The sequence below is a fragment of the Hibiscus syriacus genome, unplaced genomic scaffold (genome assembly GCF_006381635.1).
Source record: "Hibiscus syriacus cultivar Baekdansim isolate YM2019G1 unplaced genomic scaffold, ASM638163v2 tig00110940_pilon, whole genome shotgun sequence".
Taxonomy (NCBI): Eukaryota; Viridiplantae; Streptophyta; class Magnoliopsida; order Malvales; family Malvaceae; genus Hibiscus; species Hibiscus syriacus.
The window spans coordinates 1,440,834-1,462,300 of NW_024062923.1; the positions used below are offsets into that span (position 1 = coordinate 1,440,834).

A 21,467-nucleotide genomic window follows, 5' to 3' on the forward strand; every position below is an offset into this window, starting at 1 on the left:
GGAATCCAACAACTCATAGTTGAAGTAGATAGCCTCGAAGCAATACAGACACTGAAGAATAGCACAAACAAAGAAGGAAATATTACCATAATACCGTACATAAGGGAACTGATAAACCGGGATTGGAACGTCAGATTGTAACATGTCCGAAGAGAAGGGAATAAAATTGCTGATAAACTAGCAAGAAGCGTCAATTTCGAAGATAGCCAAACCAGAATCTTACAGGAGCCTCCTGCTGATATAAGCCAACTCGTGATTGAAGAATACAATTAGGTTTAAGTAATTAGGTAGTTTTCATTTTCTTACAAAAAAAAAAGTTATAACATCGACAATGGTATAGTTACTTGAAACCTGGTTGAAAACGGCAGTGCTGAGTATGATTGCTCCATTTTATGCACTATGATTGATACCCACATACACAGTACTTGGACACTATCCTTGGTTGATTCATCGTGTAACTCGGGATTCATAAAAATTCAAACCCTGAACCTCATTTTTTATATATACAAATATGTGTTTAATGTTTTAAAATTAAATTGTATTCAATTATATAGACTTTTGAATTAATTAAATTTAAAATAAAATTATTAGAGTTTTTAAAAGTTAAATGACAGAAAATTAACTAGAATAAGAGAGAGAGAGAAACATAAATAAAGTAATTTTAAATAGAAGTAATTTAAAGAATTTATATTATTAATATACCTTGTGTGTGTAATATGTCGATAGTGAAATTCATCAAGTGACTTCACTGGTAAAAAAAGAATGTTGTCACTTTTATGTTTGAGCAGTTTGGTATGAAAAATGTGTATCGTATATGATCAATAGATTAATAAAGTTTGAATATGTACAACTTTGTAATCGATATATATAACAAAGCTGTCAAAGTCAGAAGAAAGAGAGGAGGAAGTTAGAGACTAGGGAAAGAAAAAAATGATGAAAAGCAGCCTTAAACGCAAGGCAATATACGGAGGTTACTGCTGTTTTAGTTTCTCTCATTGATTAATTGATAATTTACATTTTACTAAATACATTATTATTTATCATCACTCATTTTAACTAACACCATTTAGAAACTTGTGTCTTCACTCGTTTTTTAATATATATATATAATTTAAATTAACCCAACCCGTTACCTCAATTTAAACAAACTTAATCAACTAAATCACCCAGAGACTACAATGCAACTTTGAATGCAAACGGCAGGGGAATTACAAAAGGCCTTAAATATGTTCAATTTTTTTCTTCCTTAAAACCATATATTCACGGAAAAATAAAGGGTAGCAAGTAATGTTAGAAAATGGAGCTACCATCCAAAAATATATACGAATGCAACCCAATATTATCAGCTGCCAGCCTTTCTCGGTGATTCTCCGCAACAGCATTTGCTCATTACATAATAACAATTGAATACAAATGGTGGTATCCATGGGGTGTTTTCCCAGTAATTTTGGTTTCAAATACTTGTCACCACAAAGTAATCTAATAACGGTTCCAGTAGGTCCTGCGTCTGAACCAATTGTAGTCAGGCAAACCTTGGATAGGATCCATTGCAGCAATTGCAATATCCTGCCATAACCAAACACTGGAAATTCAAACTTCCATCTCTACAAGTTCGATGTCTCATCCTACCTAAACAAAGGCACTACGAAGTCATATAGAGTAGTGATAGCTACTTTCTGGTGTATATGTTGCACAACACCGTCCGAATAACAAAAGTCCACTATTTAAGATCATAAAATTATATACGAGCAAAATAATCTTTGCTTCTACTCATCAAGAGTTCCCCTTGAATCATTAGAAATTTTATTTCCTTAAAAACCACATATGCGCTGATTCCAAAGATATGATTACTCCCATGCACTTCCCGAATTAAAGAACAATATAAAAACCAGAGTAACACCAGCAATTTGCTCCAGTATATATTAATCCAGGTAGATGCTAAAACTAACGTTGTTAAAAACTCTTCAAGGCAGAAAAAAAATATACCTGGTGCCCAATATCTTCAGCTACAGGACTAGTTCCATCTATGTGAAGCATCAAGGATGACTTTAACTGAAGGGGGAAAAAGGAAGCAGATAAGCACAGGAATATAATTTCGCAAGTTATTTACAGGAGACATGATATTCACTATTCATGGGCACAGCCTTGGTACCATACACAGATTTATGTGATGTTAAAGTGCAAGAAGGTGTTAAAGAAAAATCTACAAAACAAATACCAAGGTCTTTTAATGAAATCTACACTTGTAGGTACGGGCATAAATGACACGCTAGTAGGGGTGTAAACGAGCCGAGTCGAGCTCGAGTATTGCTGAGCTCGACTCGACTCGAAAACTTTGAAATGAAGCTCGACTCGACTCGAAAACTCGTGAGCTTAAAATTTTCAAGCTCGACTCGAACTCGAAATCCTAAACTGAAGCTCGTGAGCAGCTCGAAAAGGTTCGAAATGAAAAAAAAATATTAAACTTAACTCGATTGAAGCCTCAAACTCAAACTCGAACATGAACCTTAAATACAAGAAATCTTACTGTATTTTTTTTATAAAAAAATCAATACATAAATATTAATATTATTAATAATTTATTTCTAAAAAAATAAAATCTTAATATATTATATTTTCGAGCTGCTTACGAGCTTTTCGAGTCGAATATTGAGTAGCTCGTTTCGGCTCGTTAAGAACTCGAGTCGAGCTCGAGTCGAGTCCATTCGATCCGAGTATTTATGGAGCTTTGATCGAGTCAATCTCGAGTAGCTCGCGATCTGTCTCGTCTCATTTACAGCCCTACACGCTAGTATTCAAAGGCTACTCGAGTTCAACTAAAAAAATTGAATTTGATTCGGTGATAATGGAGTCGAATTCGAGCACCATAATACTTGTCTTGAGTGGCTCACGATCCTAATCGAGCTTCTCATTAATACATATATTAAATTATAAAATTACACAAGTATCCTTATTTTACATGCAAAAGACATTTAATTTGAGTTCGAGCTTAATGGAGCTTTAGAAAAAAAATGGTAATCAAACTAAATAGAGCTCGAGTAGCTCGATTATATCTCAAGTCGAGCATGAGCTTGCCATTATTCGGGTGCAGCTTGGCTTGATTACCCCTACTTATTGGAGCATTATATACACATTTTTAAAGTAGAATCTAAAATCGCCTACTGGAAACTAGTTTTACTATTGGAATACTGCTAGAAGTTCTTAAAAAGGCACAAAACGTAAAATACAAAATATCTATCAGCCATGAAAAAACGGGCAGCACTTTTAGCTACCTGATTACGAGCATGAATGACATCAGCATCTGAAACACGGTGAGCTTGGTTATCTCATACATGATAGCATACGCCAAATCATTCCAAACAATCAGGCTGAAAACAGAACATAAAAGTTAATATTCTTTCATAACGAAAGGTAGAATAATAAATAAAAAAAAGGAATACAAAAGTACAACAGCATATAGCCAATAACCCTTGGTTTATACAAGCAAATCAAAATGTTAAAACTAATTAAGCCGGGGAGGGGGAACCAGATATGATGTTTAGGCCACTACATGAGAACTATAAATATCTAAGATGATATCAAAGAATATGGCAAATTAACTTAAATATCTAAGACAGGGAATCTCACCTTGGCACAGCATAGACACCGAAAAGACCAGTATCTTTATATTTAGTGTTGAAAACCATCATGCATTCTGCAATTTCATTAATGCCAACTTTTTGTGCCAGATCAGAGCTGTTTGGAGGAATAACATAACAAATCAAAACATTGTTGCAACAGGAGAGTCTCATCATGAAACAGCCGAGAAGGACTAATCCAGTTTAAAATGTGATTTGATTAAGGAGAAAACTCACCCCATGTGCTTTCCACCCCCAACATTTTTGCTGCATGAACCCAACATTGCCTGCATAACCATTAGCGCAATGGAGTCTGGATCTGTCCAAGATGCACCCTCAAAGGCAACTGCAAATTGTGCTAGAGGAACATCATCATTGATTATTCTCACCTGATTTTATCAAAATTAAACAATAAACATTAGAAGGCTAACACATTGAATGTCATTACTGAATAAAAAGGTTCAATGTTACTACAGTAATGGCACCCACCTCAGAACCAGTAAATGCAGCTGGTTCATTAACAACTAGCTGAGAAGCAGTGGTTGGATCAGATGATAACTTGGTAAACAACTTCTTTACTTGCTCAACAACTTCCTCATGCTTAACAGCTCCAGAAGCGGCAATGACCTGTAAAAGCTACCAAAAAAAACATTTATATGAACCTGACAACAACAACTCTTTGCACAAAGTACTTTCCTTGCATGATATGCTAAGAAATAATTTGAATAAGTCGTTAGTTTTAAGGATTTCATCATATATTATTAAATGGATACCACATTGAATTCATCATTTTTGAGGACATACATACCACTCGGAGCAGTGTAGTGTGTCTGTATATTTCTCCAGATCCCCTTTGGTTATTGTCCTAATATTATCAACAGGTCCCAAAATAGTTCTACCAAGAGGAGTGTATTGGAAAGCAGTTGAATGCAAATGGTCAAAATAACTTCTTCTTTGACCCTCAACCTACAAAATTCCCAGAGATTATAGCCTTTCTATGAATGATCAACATAAACTAAAATAGAAAGACAAACAAGAGCACTAGTTAATGCCATCCATTTAAATGAATATAAACAGGGTGATGTACAGTTCAAATATCACTGCTCGGTACAAAAGTAACAGAAATTTTAATTATGACCAACTACTCATACAAACCAGTAACTAACCTCATAGACTTAAATACAGCATATGTAACCAATAAAAACAGTTATTTCCAAATGTATCAAACATACCAAACAACTCTTACTTAGAAGCTAACAAGAAAACTTAACCTATAACAACCCAATTACCTCACTTTATTCACTAAAAACAGATAATGAATGTTCTAATTCAATCACGAAAACACATGCCGTCCAAAAATCATTTTTAAAAACATTATTACCCGATGTTAGCCAGACTTAAAGGAAAGAGTGATTATCGGATATGAATATGTGCTTGACACATATGCTCAAATTTTTCTAAGTTCTTTCACATATTTGGAGGATCATAACCCTACTCATGTTCGAACATGTACCAAGCACGAGTGTCAAGCACGAGTGTCAAGCACTTGTATTCCCATTACCTCTCATATTCCCTAACAACGGATAAAATACACGACAAAATCAACCAATCAAATACACATCAGCCAAAACAAACTAAAACACATAAAAGGCCAATTTTTTTAAGTTGCTAAATATATGCTTCAACGTTATAGTCATTTTCGTCAAATGTTTCTTTAAAATCATAATATTCTGCGAGAAGGGGGGGGGGGGGGATTCATAGTCCCTCTTGTGTTCTCTAAAAACAGAAAGAAAGCACTCTTATCAATATAAAACAGAATATTAGATAAAACCCATTTAAAAGAAAAGGAAAAAAAATATTTTTAGTTACCTCCTCCATTTCCCTTAGAATTACATCCCTTTCCCTACTAATTCTATGTTCATCAAACTTCGAATTCTGAAAATATCAGCTAATATCCAGCGCTTTAAAGACATCTTATCCATGACTTTGGCGTAATAAGTCGTCTGTTCCCTCGAAGTAAGCATTCAAATGCCCTCCCATATTCTCATCTCTTCCTCCGTTCCCTCGCGGACCTTTAAATATCATATGCTCCAAGAAATGGGCGGTCCGTTGGTCTCATCGGTCTCGAATCTCGACCTGCATCGATCCAGACGCCAATGGTGGCCGTGCGGGAAGACAGAGTAGATTCGGTTGTCGACACGAAGGCCGTTGGGCAAAGTAGTAATTTTGGTTTCGGGTGAAGACAGGATGTGCGTGTGGAATGCTAGGGTCGGATGAGGTGAACCGTATTTGAGGAACGGGCATCTGGGTTTGGAGCTTTTCTTAACGGTGAGGGCTAAGCGGTCGTAGATCATGGCGGTGGTGGAGGAGGGGAGATCTCTTTATTCTTGAAGAGGCGGTGGAGGCGAGAGGAGAGGCGGCGGAGGAAGCCGATAGGGCGATGGTGAAAGAAGGGGAAGGCTTGTGGGACTCGCGAGCTAGAGAGAGAAACTGCTTCATCGCCATTTTCTGATGATTCTCTGTGTGTTCTCTCTCTGTTGACTGAAGAGAAGTCTTTCCTTTTCTTAGCTTAATGCTTAACACTGATTCGACATCGTATTGTGGTCGATGAGATAATTGTTGTTAAAATAGTTAATTGGGTTTGTAATAGTTAAAATTTGTTTTAAGTTGGTTGGTCATCGAAGAACAAAAGGAAACGCATAATAATTTGCTCGTTAGAATGAGATTTCATTTCCACAAAAGAAAATGACAACTGCACTAAATTGGTTGCAAGTACACAATCTTCATAGGACTGTCAATATGGTAATGAAATAACAATGAAACCAAAATCACTTAGAGAATCTAAATTTCTCTTGCTCTGCCTTGGAAGTGTATGACTCATGTCATTCATGACATGCATTTTATCTTCTTATGCTGTGGAATTTGGAACTTTGGCTCCCTTGGAATAGTTGGATTCTTTGATGACCTTCAACATAACCAAAACACACTACATAAGTACAACAATGCAAATGAACTTTCAAACTACGTTATTCCGACTCTTCATTTTCTTTAAGTATTCATGAACGATACATATTCGAACAAGGGTACGGGCATGATCCTTAATGAACTTGGAATAGCAGGCAGCATAGTATCTGACTCTCATCTAACATAGCTTTTGAAGCCTGAATAAAATAAAACTTTAGATAATTTGAAGCTAAACTAAGGCAAAATTTACCTCCTAGGTATAATAGGCCTGTCAAAGTAAGGCATAGGCTGTGCTTTTGGAACGAGATCCTTCCTCAGCCTCTTTATCTCTTCTTCTTCTGCCATCTGCAACAGAAAAGAAAATTAATTAGTGTAAACACACATTTTCGTTCTACTAATATTCAAATTCTTAAAAATAAGATAAAATTTTACTAGGATTTAAACTCCTAAAAATACGATAGAGTTCTACTATTATTTAAACTCCTAAAGATAGGATCCACAAGCATTATAAATAGTCATTGTAACTCACTATTGTAACACATTCGGAGGAGGATATACGAATTACCAAGCAAAAAATTACAAGCAACTCGTAGCCATTTTTCGAAGCATTTATATTTTGAAAGGTAAAGTTCATACCTTCGCATGTTATTTTTCCTTACCCTTGCTGTGTTTTGATTTCGAAAGAAAACTGAGAGAAGTGTTTTTGGCCGATGAACGGGGGCATTTTCGAGATCTATTTTTGTAGATCTAGTCCCCAAGACTTGTGTTTTTGAAAAACTATTCGGATTTTTATAAACGGGTCGTGTGGATCCGCGTATTTTGTAGTTTTTTTCTTCGATTAGCTTTTAATTTTGACCGGTAATTTATTTGTTATTTTAATTTAACCCTTATTATTTATATATATATATATATATATATTTTATTATATTTTATTTATTTATTATAATTTGTTTACGTTATATTATATTATTTCATATTATATATATATATATATTATTATTTTATCTATATTTACTTATTTGTATGTTTTTTACTATATTTTCATCACGTTATATATATATATTCTTATTTTATTTTATTTTATATTTCTATGATTACTATTTTTAGTTAATATTATATGTATATTTATTTTCATTTAGTATTATTATTATTACTATTTAGTATTTATTATATTATACATACATTTTATATTTTTATATATATTTTTTTTATATTTTATTTATACTATTTATTTATTTTCATAATATTTTTAGTTTCTTTGCTCTTATTAATATTTTTCTTTTTTAAAAAACACTTTACCTTTTTTATTTTTTGTATATATATTTTATCTTCATTTATTTTATTTATTCAATTCATTTTTTCATCCAATTTTTTATGTTTATTATTTGGTTTCATTTTTTCCTTAGTTTACTATTTAGTTTTGTTATTTTCTTTTATTATTATTATTTTCTTTTAAAATCTTATTTTTTTAAAGGGTATTTTCGTAAACTCGTTAAGGATAAGTAATTCGGATCAAATTTTACCTTTTAATTTAACTTGCAAATTTCTTAATCAAAGACAACTGGAAATTACGTAGTACCGAAAGGACGGTTCAAGGGTGCTAATCCTTCCTTGACCGTAACCGACTCCCGAACCTGACATATCTTTGGAAAGACGCATATCAGGTAAGAAATAGGGTATCCGATCAACCCATTTGTTTTAAATAAATGGTCGGTGGCGACTCCAATTCACATTTTTCAAGTCGAAGCCCAATTCCGGTGCCCAACCGAAAGACGGTTGCGACAGCTTGACGACTCCGTTGGGGAGACAGGCTAAGGTAATTTCCAGTTGTCTTTTTAATGAAAATGGTAAGTTTAAATTTTAAGTAACATTTCGATCCTTATTACTTACTTTTGATTATATTTTCGAGTAATAGTTTGTACTGACCGTTTTTAATGATTTCAGCCCTTAAAGATTTTTCATCTAAGGCTCTAAACCCGAGCTCCAAACCCTGCTTTAAGTGGGGGTGAAAGCGACGCCTTCGTGTGAATTTATTCACCGTGCGGGCCTAGCAAGTAGCCTTCGGGATTCATATACCTTATGTCTTCGTGTGAATTTATTCACCGTGCGGGCATAAGGGAATGTGTCCTCTCGAGTTTAACTTAGTCCACACAAGCCTGTGATGGGTTTAGGACTAAGGGTCTGGCAAGACCAAGGGGGCACCGGCAAGGAGAACTCGGGTACCGTTTTTAGAACCTAAACTGGGAGACCATGGAAAATTAGAGCCTACCCCGAAACCACATTTCCGAAACCTAGGATATTTTTACCTTAACCATGTCTTTTTTTCCCCTTTCGTCATTTATTTATTTATTTATTTTACTAACATTTATGCCTTTGTGTTTGTTTTTTTAGCATTTGCATCATAACAAGAGGCTATTCATCCTTAAAAAGCGTTTGTTACACACAAAATAATCTGAATTAATGGATAAAGGTGTTGTAATACAAGAGATTAAAAACGCTAAGGCATGACTATGGTCCGAGAAGATTCAGAAAGAGAAGGGAGACAGTCTTCAGGGAAATTATGTGTCAAAGCTTGTTAGTTACGCATCTGTCAGCCTGAAACAAAATGATGTCAAATAACTGCGAAATATTTGGGACAGTTGGTAGGCCTGTAAATGAATTGAACGTTCATCGAACCGTTCATGAACCGTACGGCGGGAAGTTCGTTTATGTGCGTTTATTTATTAAATGAACACACATGAACAAGATTTTTGTTCGTTTAATTAAATGAACGAACATGAACATAGTCTCGTTCGTTCATTTACGTTCGTGAACGTTCGGTTATGTTCGTTCGGTTATGTTCGTTTATGTTCGTTCGATTATGTTCGTTTATGTTCATTCATTTATGTTTTAACCCAATCTTCTTAAATCAATTTTGGTGACCATTTGTAAGTATCTTAAAATATTAATTAATATGATATTCTGATGACCAACTCCATAATTAATCCAATTTTATTGGAGATTAAATCCAATATGTTGACCTGGAGGCACTCGCACCTATTTCATTTCCCTCTTTTTTCCCAACCCTAGTGTTCACTAGAGAGTGGAGACGATCGCTGAAAGCTTCAAAACAAGTTATATTATAGTGCAATATGAAGTTTTACATGTTTGTTTTCATCTCTTTCTCTGTTTTATTGGCTTAATAGTTGATATGTAAAGTTATTGCAGGTATCTTCACATCTAAAACTCAAGAAAACATCATACTTCTTTATAGAAATAGATGGGAATATAAAGGTACAATCGCGAAGTATACGAGCATCAGTAAGAGAAAAATATAGAATTTGCCAGAAAACAAAACAAGGTTTCTATGCAATTTCTGAAAAGAGTGTAATAAGAGAAAATTATTGTTCATATGTAATCATGGACCACTAAGATAAATGTTTATAGCGTTAAATTAAGTTGTTGAATCATTTAATATCTTTAAAAGATCGATCGAATATTTGATATCTTCAAACATTTCATCACTGCTAATCAACTCTTACGCTATTTATCACTGTAGATTTGGTTGATTTGCATTGTCGACTATTTCATGAAAGAACAATGGATGGGTCTCCAACGTTATGTTCGTTTATGTTCGTGTTCATTTATGTTCGTGTTCGTTTATGTTCGTGTTCGTTTTATGTTCGTTTATTTATTAAATGAACGAACATGAACAAATTATATTCCTTAATAAACGAACATGAACAAAAAATTTTGTTCGTTTATTTTACAGGCCTAACAGTTGGGGGAATGATAGAAAGCAGAAGTTCAGCCAACGATATGGTGATATTGCCCTCTTACTCCATGTCAAGACTGATGAGCCCTTGCTCCGAGCAATAATTCAATTCTGAAACCGGGATAGTTGTTGTTTCACCTTAACCGGGAGGACATGGTGCCCACAATTGAAGAGTATACTACCCTACTGCAATGCGAAAACATCAGACTAGAGAGGGCATATATCAAACACATCAAGAGTCCACCTTTCAAGAACGGACTAGCTAAGATTGCAGGGGTTGATGAAAAATGGGTGACTGGTCGACTTCGACACAAAGGTAACGGGGAAGGAATCGAGTGGATCTTTTTGCACTGGGTCTGTACGGTTTTATTATATTTCCGAAGACCTTGGGGTGCATCGACGCAGCCGTAGTAGAACTATTTGAACAACTTCCAAGGCGAGTCAACCCAGCGCCGACCATCTTAGCCAAGACCTTTCGGTCTCTTAATCATTGCAGAAGAACTGACGAAGGAATGTTCATTGGATGTGTTCAGCTCCTTCAAGTCTGGATTCACAGCCACTTCTAGAAGACTAACGGGGTTGCCTACCGCCGATTCAGCACTACCTATTCACCATTGGGAGAGTTCATCACTATGAAATGGCATGGAGGCACTTCGAAGGAAGAATGGATGAAGGTCTTCACTTATCTTCAAGACCAGGATATTACTTGGAGAGCCCCCTAGTTGTTCTTCAGTGACGTTCTTTTTCGATTTGGGGATTCTGACACTATGACATTACTTGGACTTTGGGGTGCAGTTGGGTATGCTCCGTTGTTGGCACTTAGACAGTATGGGGCACGTCAGTTTATCCCATCAACATACATATTATCTATATCAGAGTTTGTGTATCACGGTGACAGTTATAAGAAGAGGATCAAAGAGGCAACCGAGTCATGGAAGAAAGTATCCCGGATGGATATCGTGGCTTCCAGAGATATGCTTACTCCGGATTATGGAGTGGCGAAGATTGAGAAAGAATGATAGCATCCGATGCCAGACTGTGAAGACACCCGGACCATGGAGGAACATCTCAGGCCTGTCTCTTCTGAACTTGAGATAGTCAAGGCAAAGTTTGAAGCTGTGAATAATGAGCTGAAACAGAGAGTTAAGGAACTAAAAGCTGAACGTTATCAATGGAAACTAAATGTCGATTCTCAGAAAGATAGAGCAGACAAACTGGAAAGGGAGCAGAAAATAGTATATTTTGAGCTTCAAGACTTGAGAAAGGGGTACCAAGATAAAGTCAATGATAACTCCTGAGAATCCAACGCCTGAGAATCCAAACGGCTGATCTGGAGAAACAACATGAGAAAGATGGTAAAACAATATCTTCAAAACGCAAGCGAATGAGCGTCAGATAGTGCCCTTTGACGGGGGTTTGTAGTGGCGTTTCCGTTGGGAGCAAGCAAACAAAGGGTAAAAGCCAGAGACGCAGTCATCCGAGATTTCCTGGATCAAGTACAGAAAGCAGCTCGCCACCTACACGGCCAAGCAATGGAAGCTGGAGTGGTCCAACAAGGCATACAACCAGTGACAGATAAAAATAGAAGACTTGTCAACTTGTTGGAAGCTGTTCGGGGTCTAGAGGATTTAGTCTGAATGTACCTTTGATTGTTTTTATGTCTCTTACAAGATGAAACATTTTTGTCGAAATAAGGATTATTTATAATAATAGGCACTTTTCTGGATCAATGCCTCGAACATTTCATGCATTTTTTTCATTTTGCGTTGTGCATCTACATTTCATTTTTAAGCATTTTCATAAACATGAAATTTCTTCATGGAGGATTCAATGAAGTGGTTTTAACCACATGACACCACATGGAAGCAAGATTATAACATCAAAAGAAAAAAACTGAAAACAATATCCTAAGAAAAGAATCCCCATATCCTAAGGGCTACGATGTTGAAGCTGTTAGCTATTACCACATAAGAAGCCCCAAACATTCCTCTGAAAACTGTAAGGCGCTTGCCGAAGAAGGGGGCATGACATATACCATTTGCACTTAGAGGATTGTTTTGTTTGAACACGTCTTTGATCTTTCAAGTTTGCTTAATCTTTTAAATGATTGAATTTATGCTGCTTTCTAAGGTAGAGCAATTGAACAAATTTTAATCTTTAGATCTTCGAATATTAAATGAATTAATGATTCTTTTAATTCTTCAAGAATTATAGATTTTTGACATATGGAAAGATTAGACTTTTCTTACCATGTCTTAAACCCCATAATAAAATACATTGATTCTTTGCCCAAAACAACTCGTGGTCATTACCAAAAGACGAAATTTTGACATTACCTCTTTTGAAATTGAACATTGTCTTTATCTTTTGATACACTCATACCCTTTCTTTGAGTCAATAAGATCACACCACTGTCTTTTGTAGACTCAAAAATAACCTTTCTTACCATTAAAACCCAAGGCATTGAATTGTTCATTTTAACATGAGCATTCTTCTAAAGAACAACTTGGGGCATCTCGCAGAGAGCCTGAACATTGAGACATCTGGGAAAAAAGAAGAAGAATTCATTCGAAATAATTCTATCATACATTAATTACACTGTTTATGTGAATAGAATTAATCTTGAAAATCTATCCCCCTGGGGATACCTCTTTGTGAAGATTTACATGTATGAATGATGAACGACTTTTTTCTTATCCCTTCACAACAGGAGAAAAATATATCCCTTGTGTCCCCTTTTGAGCTGTAGTATTTTTCTTCTGATTCAACCCTAACTAAGGATCACCCTCTACACTGGGGGGCAAGGTGGAAGAAATATGCTCACATGAGCGAAGACATTGATTCAGATGATATACCAAAAGGTGAACCAAATGCCAATTGCAAAGATTCAATCATAACAAAAAGGGCAAAAAAAAAAGAAGAAAAAAAAACAAAAATCTAAAAGAAAAAGGGACAAAAAAACACATGAAAAGATTCCCTAAAGACAAATGGTACATCTTCAAACTATGAGATTGATCAAGCACAATCATTCCTGAATCACTTCACTCGAAGATCATAAAGTATCAAGAGAGAGAAACATTTTGAGCAAGATTGAAGGCATCAGAATGAATTGATCCTTGGTTCAACACCCTGAAACACTTGTTTGGGCCTATTTACCCTTTTCTTTCATAACCATGAACCCTGACCTACATTACGTGCCTTAAAAGTCCCTTCTAATCATACATGGATTCTAAACAAAGAGAATATCTTCAGATTTCATCCCCACCCATCAAGATTAATCTTTGTTGCAAAAAACAATGTAATTAAGCATGGTAGAGAAAAATAACAAAGGGGGGTTCAAGACGTAAATCATGAATAACGTCTTGAAACCAAAGGAGAATTCGAGTTGAAAACCTGAAAAGGCGGCTCGAATATAAAAATTGTGCAACTGAGGCGATCACACAAATTCCTTGATAAGGTATCGCACAATCCAAATGTGACTATGAAAGCTGGGAGTCGGAGAACACTTCCAGTAGAGGAGCATGCAAGCTACCCATCAAACCTTTGAGCATCAAATGCCAAACCTTTGAGCATCAAATGTCAAACCTTGAGCATCAAATGCCAAACCTTGACCAAACACAATAACCTGAGACCTTTTATCATTTCCTTACTAACCATTCCCAAAGATCAGTAGAGGAGCATGCAAGCTACCCATCAAACCTTTGAGCATCAAATGCCAAACCTTTGAGCATCAAATGTCAAACCTTTGAGCATCAAATGCCAAACCTTTGACCAAACACAATAACCTGAGACCTTTTTATCATTTCCTTACTTAACCATTTCCCAAAGATAGCTTTGATCTTGGCACGTGTCAAATAGCTATAATTTATTGAATGATTAACATTGTCATTAAACATTTGATATCCAATGAACTCTAATTTTATGATTCATCTCAATTATAAAACCGTGAAAGAGATAATATTTTCAAAACTTTTGATTAAACATTTTTCGAAACTCTTTATTGATATTTTCAGAACTTTGAAAATAAAAGAGAAAGAAAAACATTTTTTTTCAAACAAGGCAGTCTCTATAGAGTGGATCTTGGTAAATGACATGTGACTCTTAGACACAAAACTCATGCTCAGAATCAATGTTGAAGTAAGAAATGAGGAACATTTGGGCATCTTTGGAGATTCAACATCAAATATTAAGGCATTTTTGGATATTGGGGCATCATTTGGGGATTCAACATCCTAATACAAATTATCAGACCTTTTTCAAGAGATAAAATATAACCAATTCATGTTACATGCATCTTATGCATACATTTTAGAGCATCATATTTATCATTTTCCACATACATAATTTTTTGCAGCTTTTAGAGTCAAGTTTCAACTTCAAGACGAAGGATACTCGATTCAAAAGCACCTTTAAAGATTCATGTTGGTTGCTTAACTCAGCAGCAAGAAGCTACACTTCGACCAACTCGACAGATTGAAAGTTTCTCTCGAAACAACACAATTTGCTCGAGAGTGGATTTCAACTTCACGACGAAGGATATCTAGCTCGAAGCCAAACTTCACAATAAAGGGGTCTCCACGGTTTCAACTTCACGACAAAGGGAATTGTGTCCACCCGCAACATACAATACTTGGATTTCAACTTCACGACGAAGGATATTCAAGTCAAGGCTCAACTTCACAACGAAGTGGCCATCCGCGATTTCAACTCCACGATGGAGGATATCGTGCCACTCGAGACAACACAAGTTCAACTTCACAACGAAGGGACGGTGGTTGTCAACAAACAACTTCCCAAATTCAGAGCCAATTTCAACTTCACAGCGAAGGATATTGAACTACATACAACACAAGTTCAACTTCACGACTAAGGGACCGCTGGTTGTCAACAAACAACTTCTCAATTTCAGAGCCAATTTCAACTTCACAACGAAGGATATTGGACTCCAGAAAACGCAAGTTCAACTTCACGACGAAGGGACTACTGGTTGTCAATAAACAATTTCCCAATTTCAGAGCCAATTTCAACTTCATGATGAAGGGACCGCTGGTTGTCAATAAACAACTTCCTAATTTCAGAGCCAATTTCAACTTCACATCGAAGGATATTGGACTCCAGACAACGCAAGTTCAACTTCACGACGAAGGGACCGCTGGTTGTCAATAAACAACTTCTCAATTTCAGAGCCAATTTCAACTTCACAACGAAGGATATTGGACTCCAGACAACGCAAGTTCAACTTCACGATGAAAGGACCGCTGGTTGTCAACAAACAACTTCCCAATTTCAGAGCCAATTTCAACTTCACAGCGAAGGATATTGGACTCGAGACAACGCAAGTTCAACTTCACGACGAAGGGACCGCTGGTTGTCAACAAACAATTTCCCAATTTTGGAGCCAATTTCAACTCCACAGCGAAAGATATTGGACTCCAGACAACGCAAGTTCAACTTCACGACGAAGGGACCGCTGGTTGTCAACAAATAATTTCCCAATTTCAGAGCCAATTTCAACTTCACAGCGAAGGATATTGGACTCCAGACAACGCAAGTTCAACTTCACGACGAAGGGATCGTTGGTTGTCAACAAACAATTTCTCAATTTCGGAGCCAATTTCAACTTCACAACAAAGGATATTGGACTCGAGACAACACAAGTTCAACTTCACAATGAAGGGACGCTGGTTGTCAACAAACAATTTCCCGATTCCAAAGCCAATTTCAACTTCACGACGGAGGATATTGGACTCGGAACAATGCTACTTACTTGGATTTCAACTTCACGACGAAGGATATCCAATTCCAAGCTCAACTTCACGACGAAGGGGCCACCCGTGGTTTCAACTTCATGACGAAGGGAATCGTGCACACAAGCATCGTACTACTTTCCAGTTGCAGTCGAGGTTTTCAAGTCGAGAAGAGGACCTGGGTTAGCCGTGCCTGAGTGACAAGCAAGCAACCATTTTCAAGCAGCATAGCTTAAGTCAAGAAAAAACTATCTGTCAATGAAGATTTTTGAGTTCGATTCCGATCCAAGGTCTTTAAACCGAGAAGAAGACCGAAGGGCAACGGGAAGCCACGTGCTGATTCAAATTCCGAAATACGGCTTCAATTTCATATCATTTCAAGATGAACTCGACTTCACGATGGAGGAGTCGTCCGTAACTCAATTCGATAGGGAGTTATTGAAACATCAGAGTCAATTTTCAACTCCACTGAACGAAAAGTGTGTCTTTTAATCTTTGCCCTATCCCCGTTACACGACTATGGGCAAAGAGGGGCAGTTGTCAACACACCTTTTCGTCCTACTAGGATTCAAACTCCTAAAAATAGGATAAAATTTTGCTAGGATTCAAACTCTTAAAAATAGGATAGAGTTCTACTATTATTTAAACTCCTAAAGATAGGATCCACAAGCATTATAAATAGTCATTGTAACTCACTATTGTAACATTCGGAGGGGATATACGAATTACCAAGCAAAAAATTACAAGCAACTCGTAGTCATTTTCGAAGCATTTATATTTTGAAAGGTAAAGTTCATACCTTCGCATGTTATTTTTCCTTACCCTTGCTGTGTTTTGATTTCGAAAGAAAACTGAGAGAATTGTTTTTGGCCGATGAACGGGGGCGTTTTCGAGATCTATTTTTTATTTTTGTAGATCTAGTCCCCAAGGCTTGTGTTTTTGAAAAACTATTCGGATTTTTATAAACGGGTCGTGTGGATCCGCGTGGATTTGTCATTTTTTTTTCTTTGATTGGCTTTTAATTTTGACCCGTAATTCATTTTTTTTAATTTAACCTTATTATATATATATATTTAATTATATTTATTTATTTATTTATTATAATTTTTTGCGTTATATATTATATTATTTTCATATATATATATTATTATTTTTTTATCTATGTTTACTTTTTACTATATTTTTACTATATTTTTCCTAACGTTATATATATTCTTACTTTATTTTATTTATATTTCTATGATTGCTATTTTTTAGTTAATATTATATGTATATTTATTTTTCATTTATTTATTATTATTATTACTATTTAGTATTTTTATTATATATACATACATTTTTATTTTTATATATTTTTTATTATTTTATACTATTTATTTATTTCATTATATTTTTAGTTTCTTTGTTCTTATTATATTTTTCTTTTAAAAAAAAACACTTTACATTTTTTTCTTTTTGTATATATATTATCTTCATTATTTATTTTATTCAATTCATTTTTTTTCATCCAATTATTTTATGTTTATTTTATTGGTTTCATTATTTCTTTGGTTTACTCTTTAGTTTTGTTACTTTCTTTTATTATATTATTTTCTTTAAAACTATTTTTAAGGGTATTTTCGTAAACTCATTAAGGGTAAGTAATTCGGATCAAATTTCACCTTTTAATTTAACTTGCAAATTTCTTAATCAAAGACAACTGGAAATTACGTAGTACCGAAAAGACGGTTCAAGGGTTAATCCTTCATTGACCGTAACCGACTCCCGAACCCGACACATCTTTAGAAAGATGCAGATCAGGTAAGAAATAGGGTATCCGATCAACCATTTGTTTTAAATAAATGATCGGTGGCGACTCTAATTCACATTTTTCAAGTCGAAGTCTAATTCTGGGACCCAACCGAAAGACGGTTGCGACAATTAGGTTATTTTCTCAAAGCCAAACACCTTAAATCATGGATATATTTGTTTAAAGATTGTTTACCTTTTGTTGTCTTTCCCTTTCCATTTTATACTGCTCTATAAGACTCATCTTCTCAGCAACCTGGAAACAAACAAGAAAAAGGTGACTTTTAAGCCCAAACATGTTATCTATATACTACCAATCACACAGTAGTAATTAAAATGAACCTGGTGATCAAACTCTGCACGCTCCACCGCTCGTACATCACTATGGAGTCTTAGGTCCACTGGTCTGGTGCTCTCTTTAACGGAGGTTTGACCAAAACCTGCATACACACTGAATTGATGAGGAAGACGCATGCAACTGTTAAATTTTTTGAGCAGTAGGAATCCGCTGCTTCTCTTGCTCTAGCATCATTTCTTGGATCTTCTTCATGAACTCTTCTCTCCTTTGTTTTACCTCTTTGCTTTAATAGTAACAAGTAATTGAAGTTCATGAACTCTTCTCCTTTGTTTTACCTCTTTGCTTTAATAGTAACAAGTAATTGAAGATTATAAGAATCCTTCAATAAAGATGGATACAATCTAAATAGAAATCCAAACTCAAAAGATGTTGTACCTCAGTTCTTAGCTGAATGGTTTTAGGGACGTCGGTTTGAGCTGCTTTTTCCATCTCCTCCCACCAATTCTCCCAACAGAATCAGAGCTCTAAAATGCAATACAATTCATAAGCCAAAATGCAGAAAATAACATTTATATTTGCATATACTTTTGTCTGTGATCCATGTTCAAAATACAGACCGTTTGCATATATATGTACATAACATCTTAGCTTAGGTGAAAATTCGACCACATATGAAGTTCGATACGACAAAAATAGTGAAAATATATTAGCTTAAGTGAATGGTTACTTACGTTTCTTCGGCTTCTTCGACCTCCATTAGAATTCCTACTTGAAATACTGCAAAACAAAGGAAACAATAAAACAGAAAACACAGAATCAGAGAACTTAAAAATATAAAATGAAGAAGCAAATATGGCTACAGGTGGTAAACTATAACCAATCAGTGCTTCTCTGACCTTCCTTGGCTACTATCCCACGAAGAAGAAGAAAACTGAGAAAGCGGATCCAAACAATTAGCATTCAAAACAAATCTGACGGAAAAAAATGAAGTCTCATATATTCTCAGCGTCACCCTCGGTCACGTTCGTTGGTTTCAATCAGGTAACTCCCATTTCAGTGGCTTCTTCTTTATATCATTATCAAGATTATCAATCTTCTCTTCTTTTGGTTCCTTTTCGTCTTCTCCTTCCTTCTGTCCCCTTCGAACCCGGTATAGAAAGAAGCCTCTCAATGGCCTTAACCAGATGCATAACTTTCCCAAAATCAGGCGCACTATTCCTTGCTTCTTCCATCAACTTATCTCTTCTAATAATAGTAGACTACCTGTTTCACTCGAGTTTCATTCTCGTCAATCTCTTTGAATATCTGATCCATACCCTTCAACCAAATCACCCGTCTCTTTAGCCTCTTCTTCAGCTTCAATTTTAGCTTTGTTCTTGAAAAAACTCTTCTTGAGATGCTCTCAGATTCTCATAAGCAATGCATAGACATTTCTTCGAATTCCCACCTAGTTTCTTTGCATTTGCAATTAACCCCATCCGTCGTTGGTTTTGAATCAGACTCTACTTTTTCGACTTCTTCTTAGCCACCACAATTCCTTTCCCTAAGCTTGTTACTGGGTGAATAGATGACTGGATTCTTGGTAGAATGCTTCTGATGTTTTGAAGATTTCGTTAATGGAGAACTTAAATCGGAAACATTTGGATTAGAATCTCAGAAATTTTAGATTCCTTTGGGTTTTTCGATCGAGATAACCTTCCGGGTCTTTCACGTGAGTCCCAGTTTTGAATTCTTCCGGACCTCCATTGAAGAAAAACTGAGGAAGAAGAAAAACTGAGGAAATCTTGCGAGGAATGATCCTGTAAATTGAAAATAAAAACTGGGTATTAGTTTATGATTGATGAAGAAAAGGAGAGTTCCAAGAAAGTGAAAAAACTGAGGAATCTATGAATTTTTTTTATCAAACAATAAATTAGAGAAAAGAAGAAGAAAAAATGAACGTTAGAAGCCTGGCGACGCTCTGTGAACGGCTAGTTTTTGGGTTATTTAGAGACCGTCAGATTAATTTTTTAAATGTGAATTTATTTATAAACCGTTGACCGAGTGAAGATTAAGATAATAATTGGGATTTGCTTCGATTAGTAACCGTTTATGGATGGGGGAAGACAGGAAGGATCATTTAGATACGAAAAACACCCTTGATTTTTTTGCAAATTACAGTGGAGTCCCTTTGGGTTGGATTATATTTAGGCAATGGGTTGATTGGGCCAATTTGGGCTAATGAAATCATTTTTTAAAAAAATAATATTTAGTTATTTTTTTATTGATTTATAACATTTTGATCACTAGAACATTAAATACTGTTAGTTTGATAATGCGGGTATCAGTAAAATTAGTTAATTTTTAATTTGACTTTTGAACTTTAAATACAATATTAATTTAACCCTTAAACATTAAATGCTATTAATTTTTTTTAATTTGATTTTTGAAAATAACTCGTCATTGTCGTCGGTCACTTTCAATCGTCATTAAACCTTAAATGTTTTTCAATTTATTCTTGAAAGTGAATATAACATTTATCAAAACAATGCATCTATCAATGATTTTCTTTAAAAAAAATCAAAAATCCAAATTTATATAATAATTAAATATATAATTTTTAAAAAATATATAATAATTTAATTTTAGATGTAATAATCGAAATAATCGTTGAGAAAGAATTTAGTATAATTAAAAACAGGTGCACGGGAGAAATAATAAGATTGGATTATATTCCCCACACCATTATGATGGCATCAACTTTGAAAAATATAAAAGCTTTGAAAATGATGTTTATCAATGCAGCAAACACACTTCCTTAGCACATGATCGGTCGGGTATGGGCCTTGGCTTCGGAGGATCGATGCACCTCGATCATATGCATTACAAATGTTGAGCAGCTCACCTTTGATAATTGGAGTAACGATTAAGAAACCATTGTTAAGATTTGGAGCAATATTCTGATGAATATTATAAAATAAAATAAATTATGAATTTGATTATAATATAAATTATGTTATTTATGTTTTTATTTTTTTTAAATAACGATGAATTTAATGTTATAATTTAGTTTTCAATTTTTTAAAAAGATTTTTATATTAAATTTATGGAGTTGGAGATATTAATAATATGTTGTTCTCTTCTCGATCTACACTTATTATGGCTTCAAGTACACACAAAACTTTAGTTACGCGGAGTGGTGAAGCAACTTATTCATCTTGTTTTGAAGATTTCCCTTTCCTATCTGAATGCTACCCATTTAAAATAAATAAATAAAATATAAACTATAACATTACCAATAATTTCCACCCAAATTTTCT

The 21,467-nt window shown here is 35.0% G+C and overlaps 1 protein-coding gene and 1 pseudogene across 1 annotated transcript; both read right to left on the reverse strand.

Moving 5' to 3' along the window:
• Positions 1-1,945: 1,945 nt before the first annotated feature.
• On the reverse strand, positions 1,946-6,161 carry LOC120147653 (annotated as a pseudogene).
• Positions 6,162-6,491: 330 nt separating this feature from the next.
• LOC120147485 lies at positions 6,492-19,646 on the reverse strand. Its single transcript, XM_039160856.1, has 9 exons — positions 19,555-19,646; positions 19,273-19,413; positions 19,065-19,139; positions 18,900-18,945; positions 18,634-18,692; positions 18,213-18,348; positions 18,067-18,126; positions 6,832-6,926; positions 6,492-6,582 (listed from the first exon to the last, which is right to left on the reverse strand). The coding sequence occupies exons 1-9, from the start codon at positions 19,644-19,646 to the stop codon at positions 6,504-6,506; spliced, it is 783 nt and encodes a 260-aa protein (XP_039016787.1). The 3' UTR covers positions 6,492-6,503.
• Positions 19,647-21,467: the final 1,821 nt, after the last annotated feature.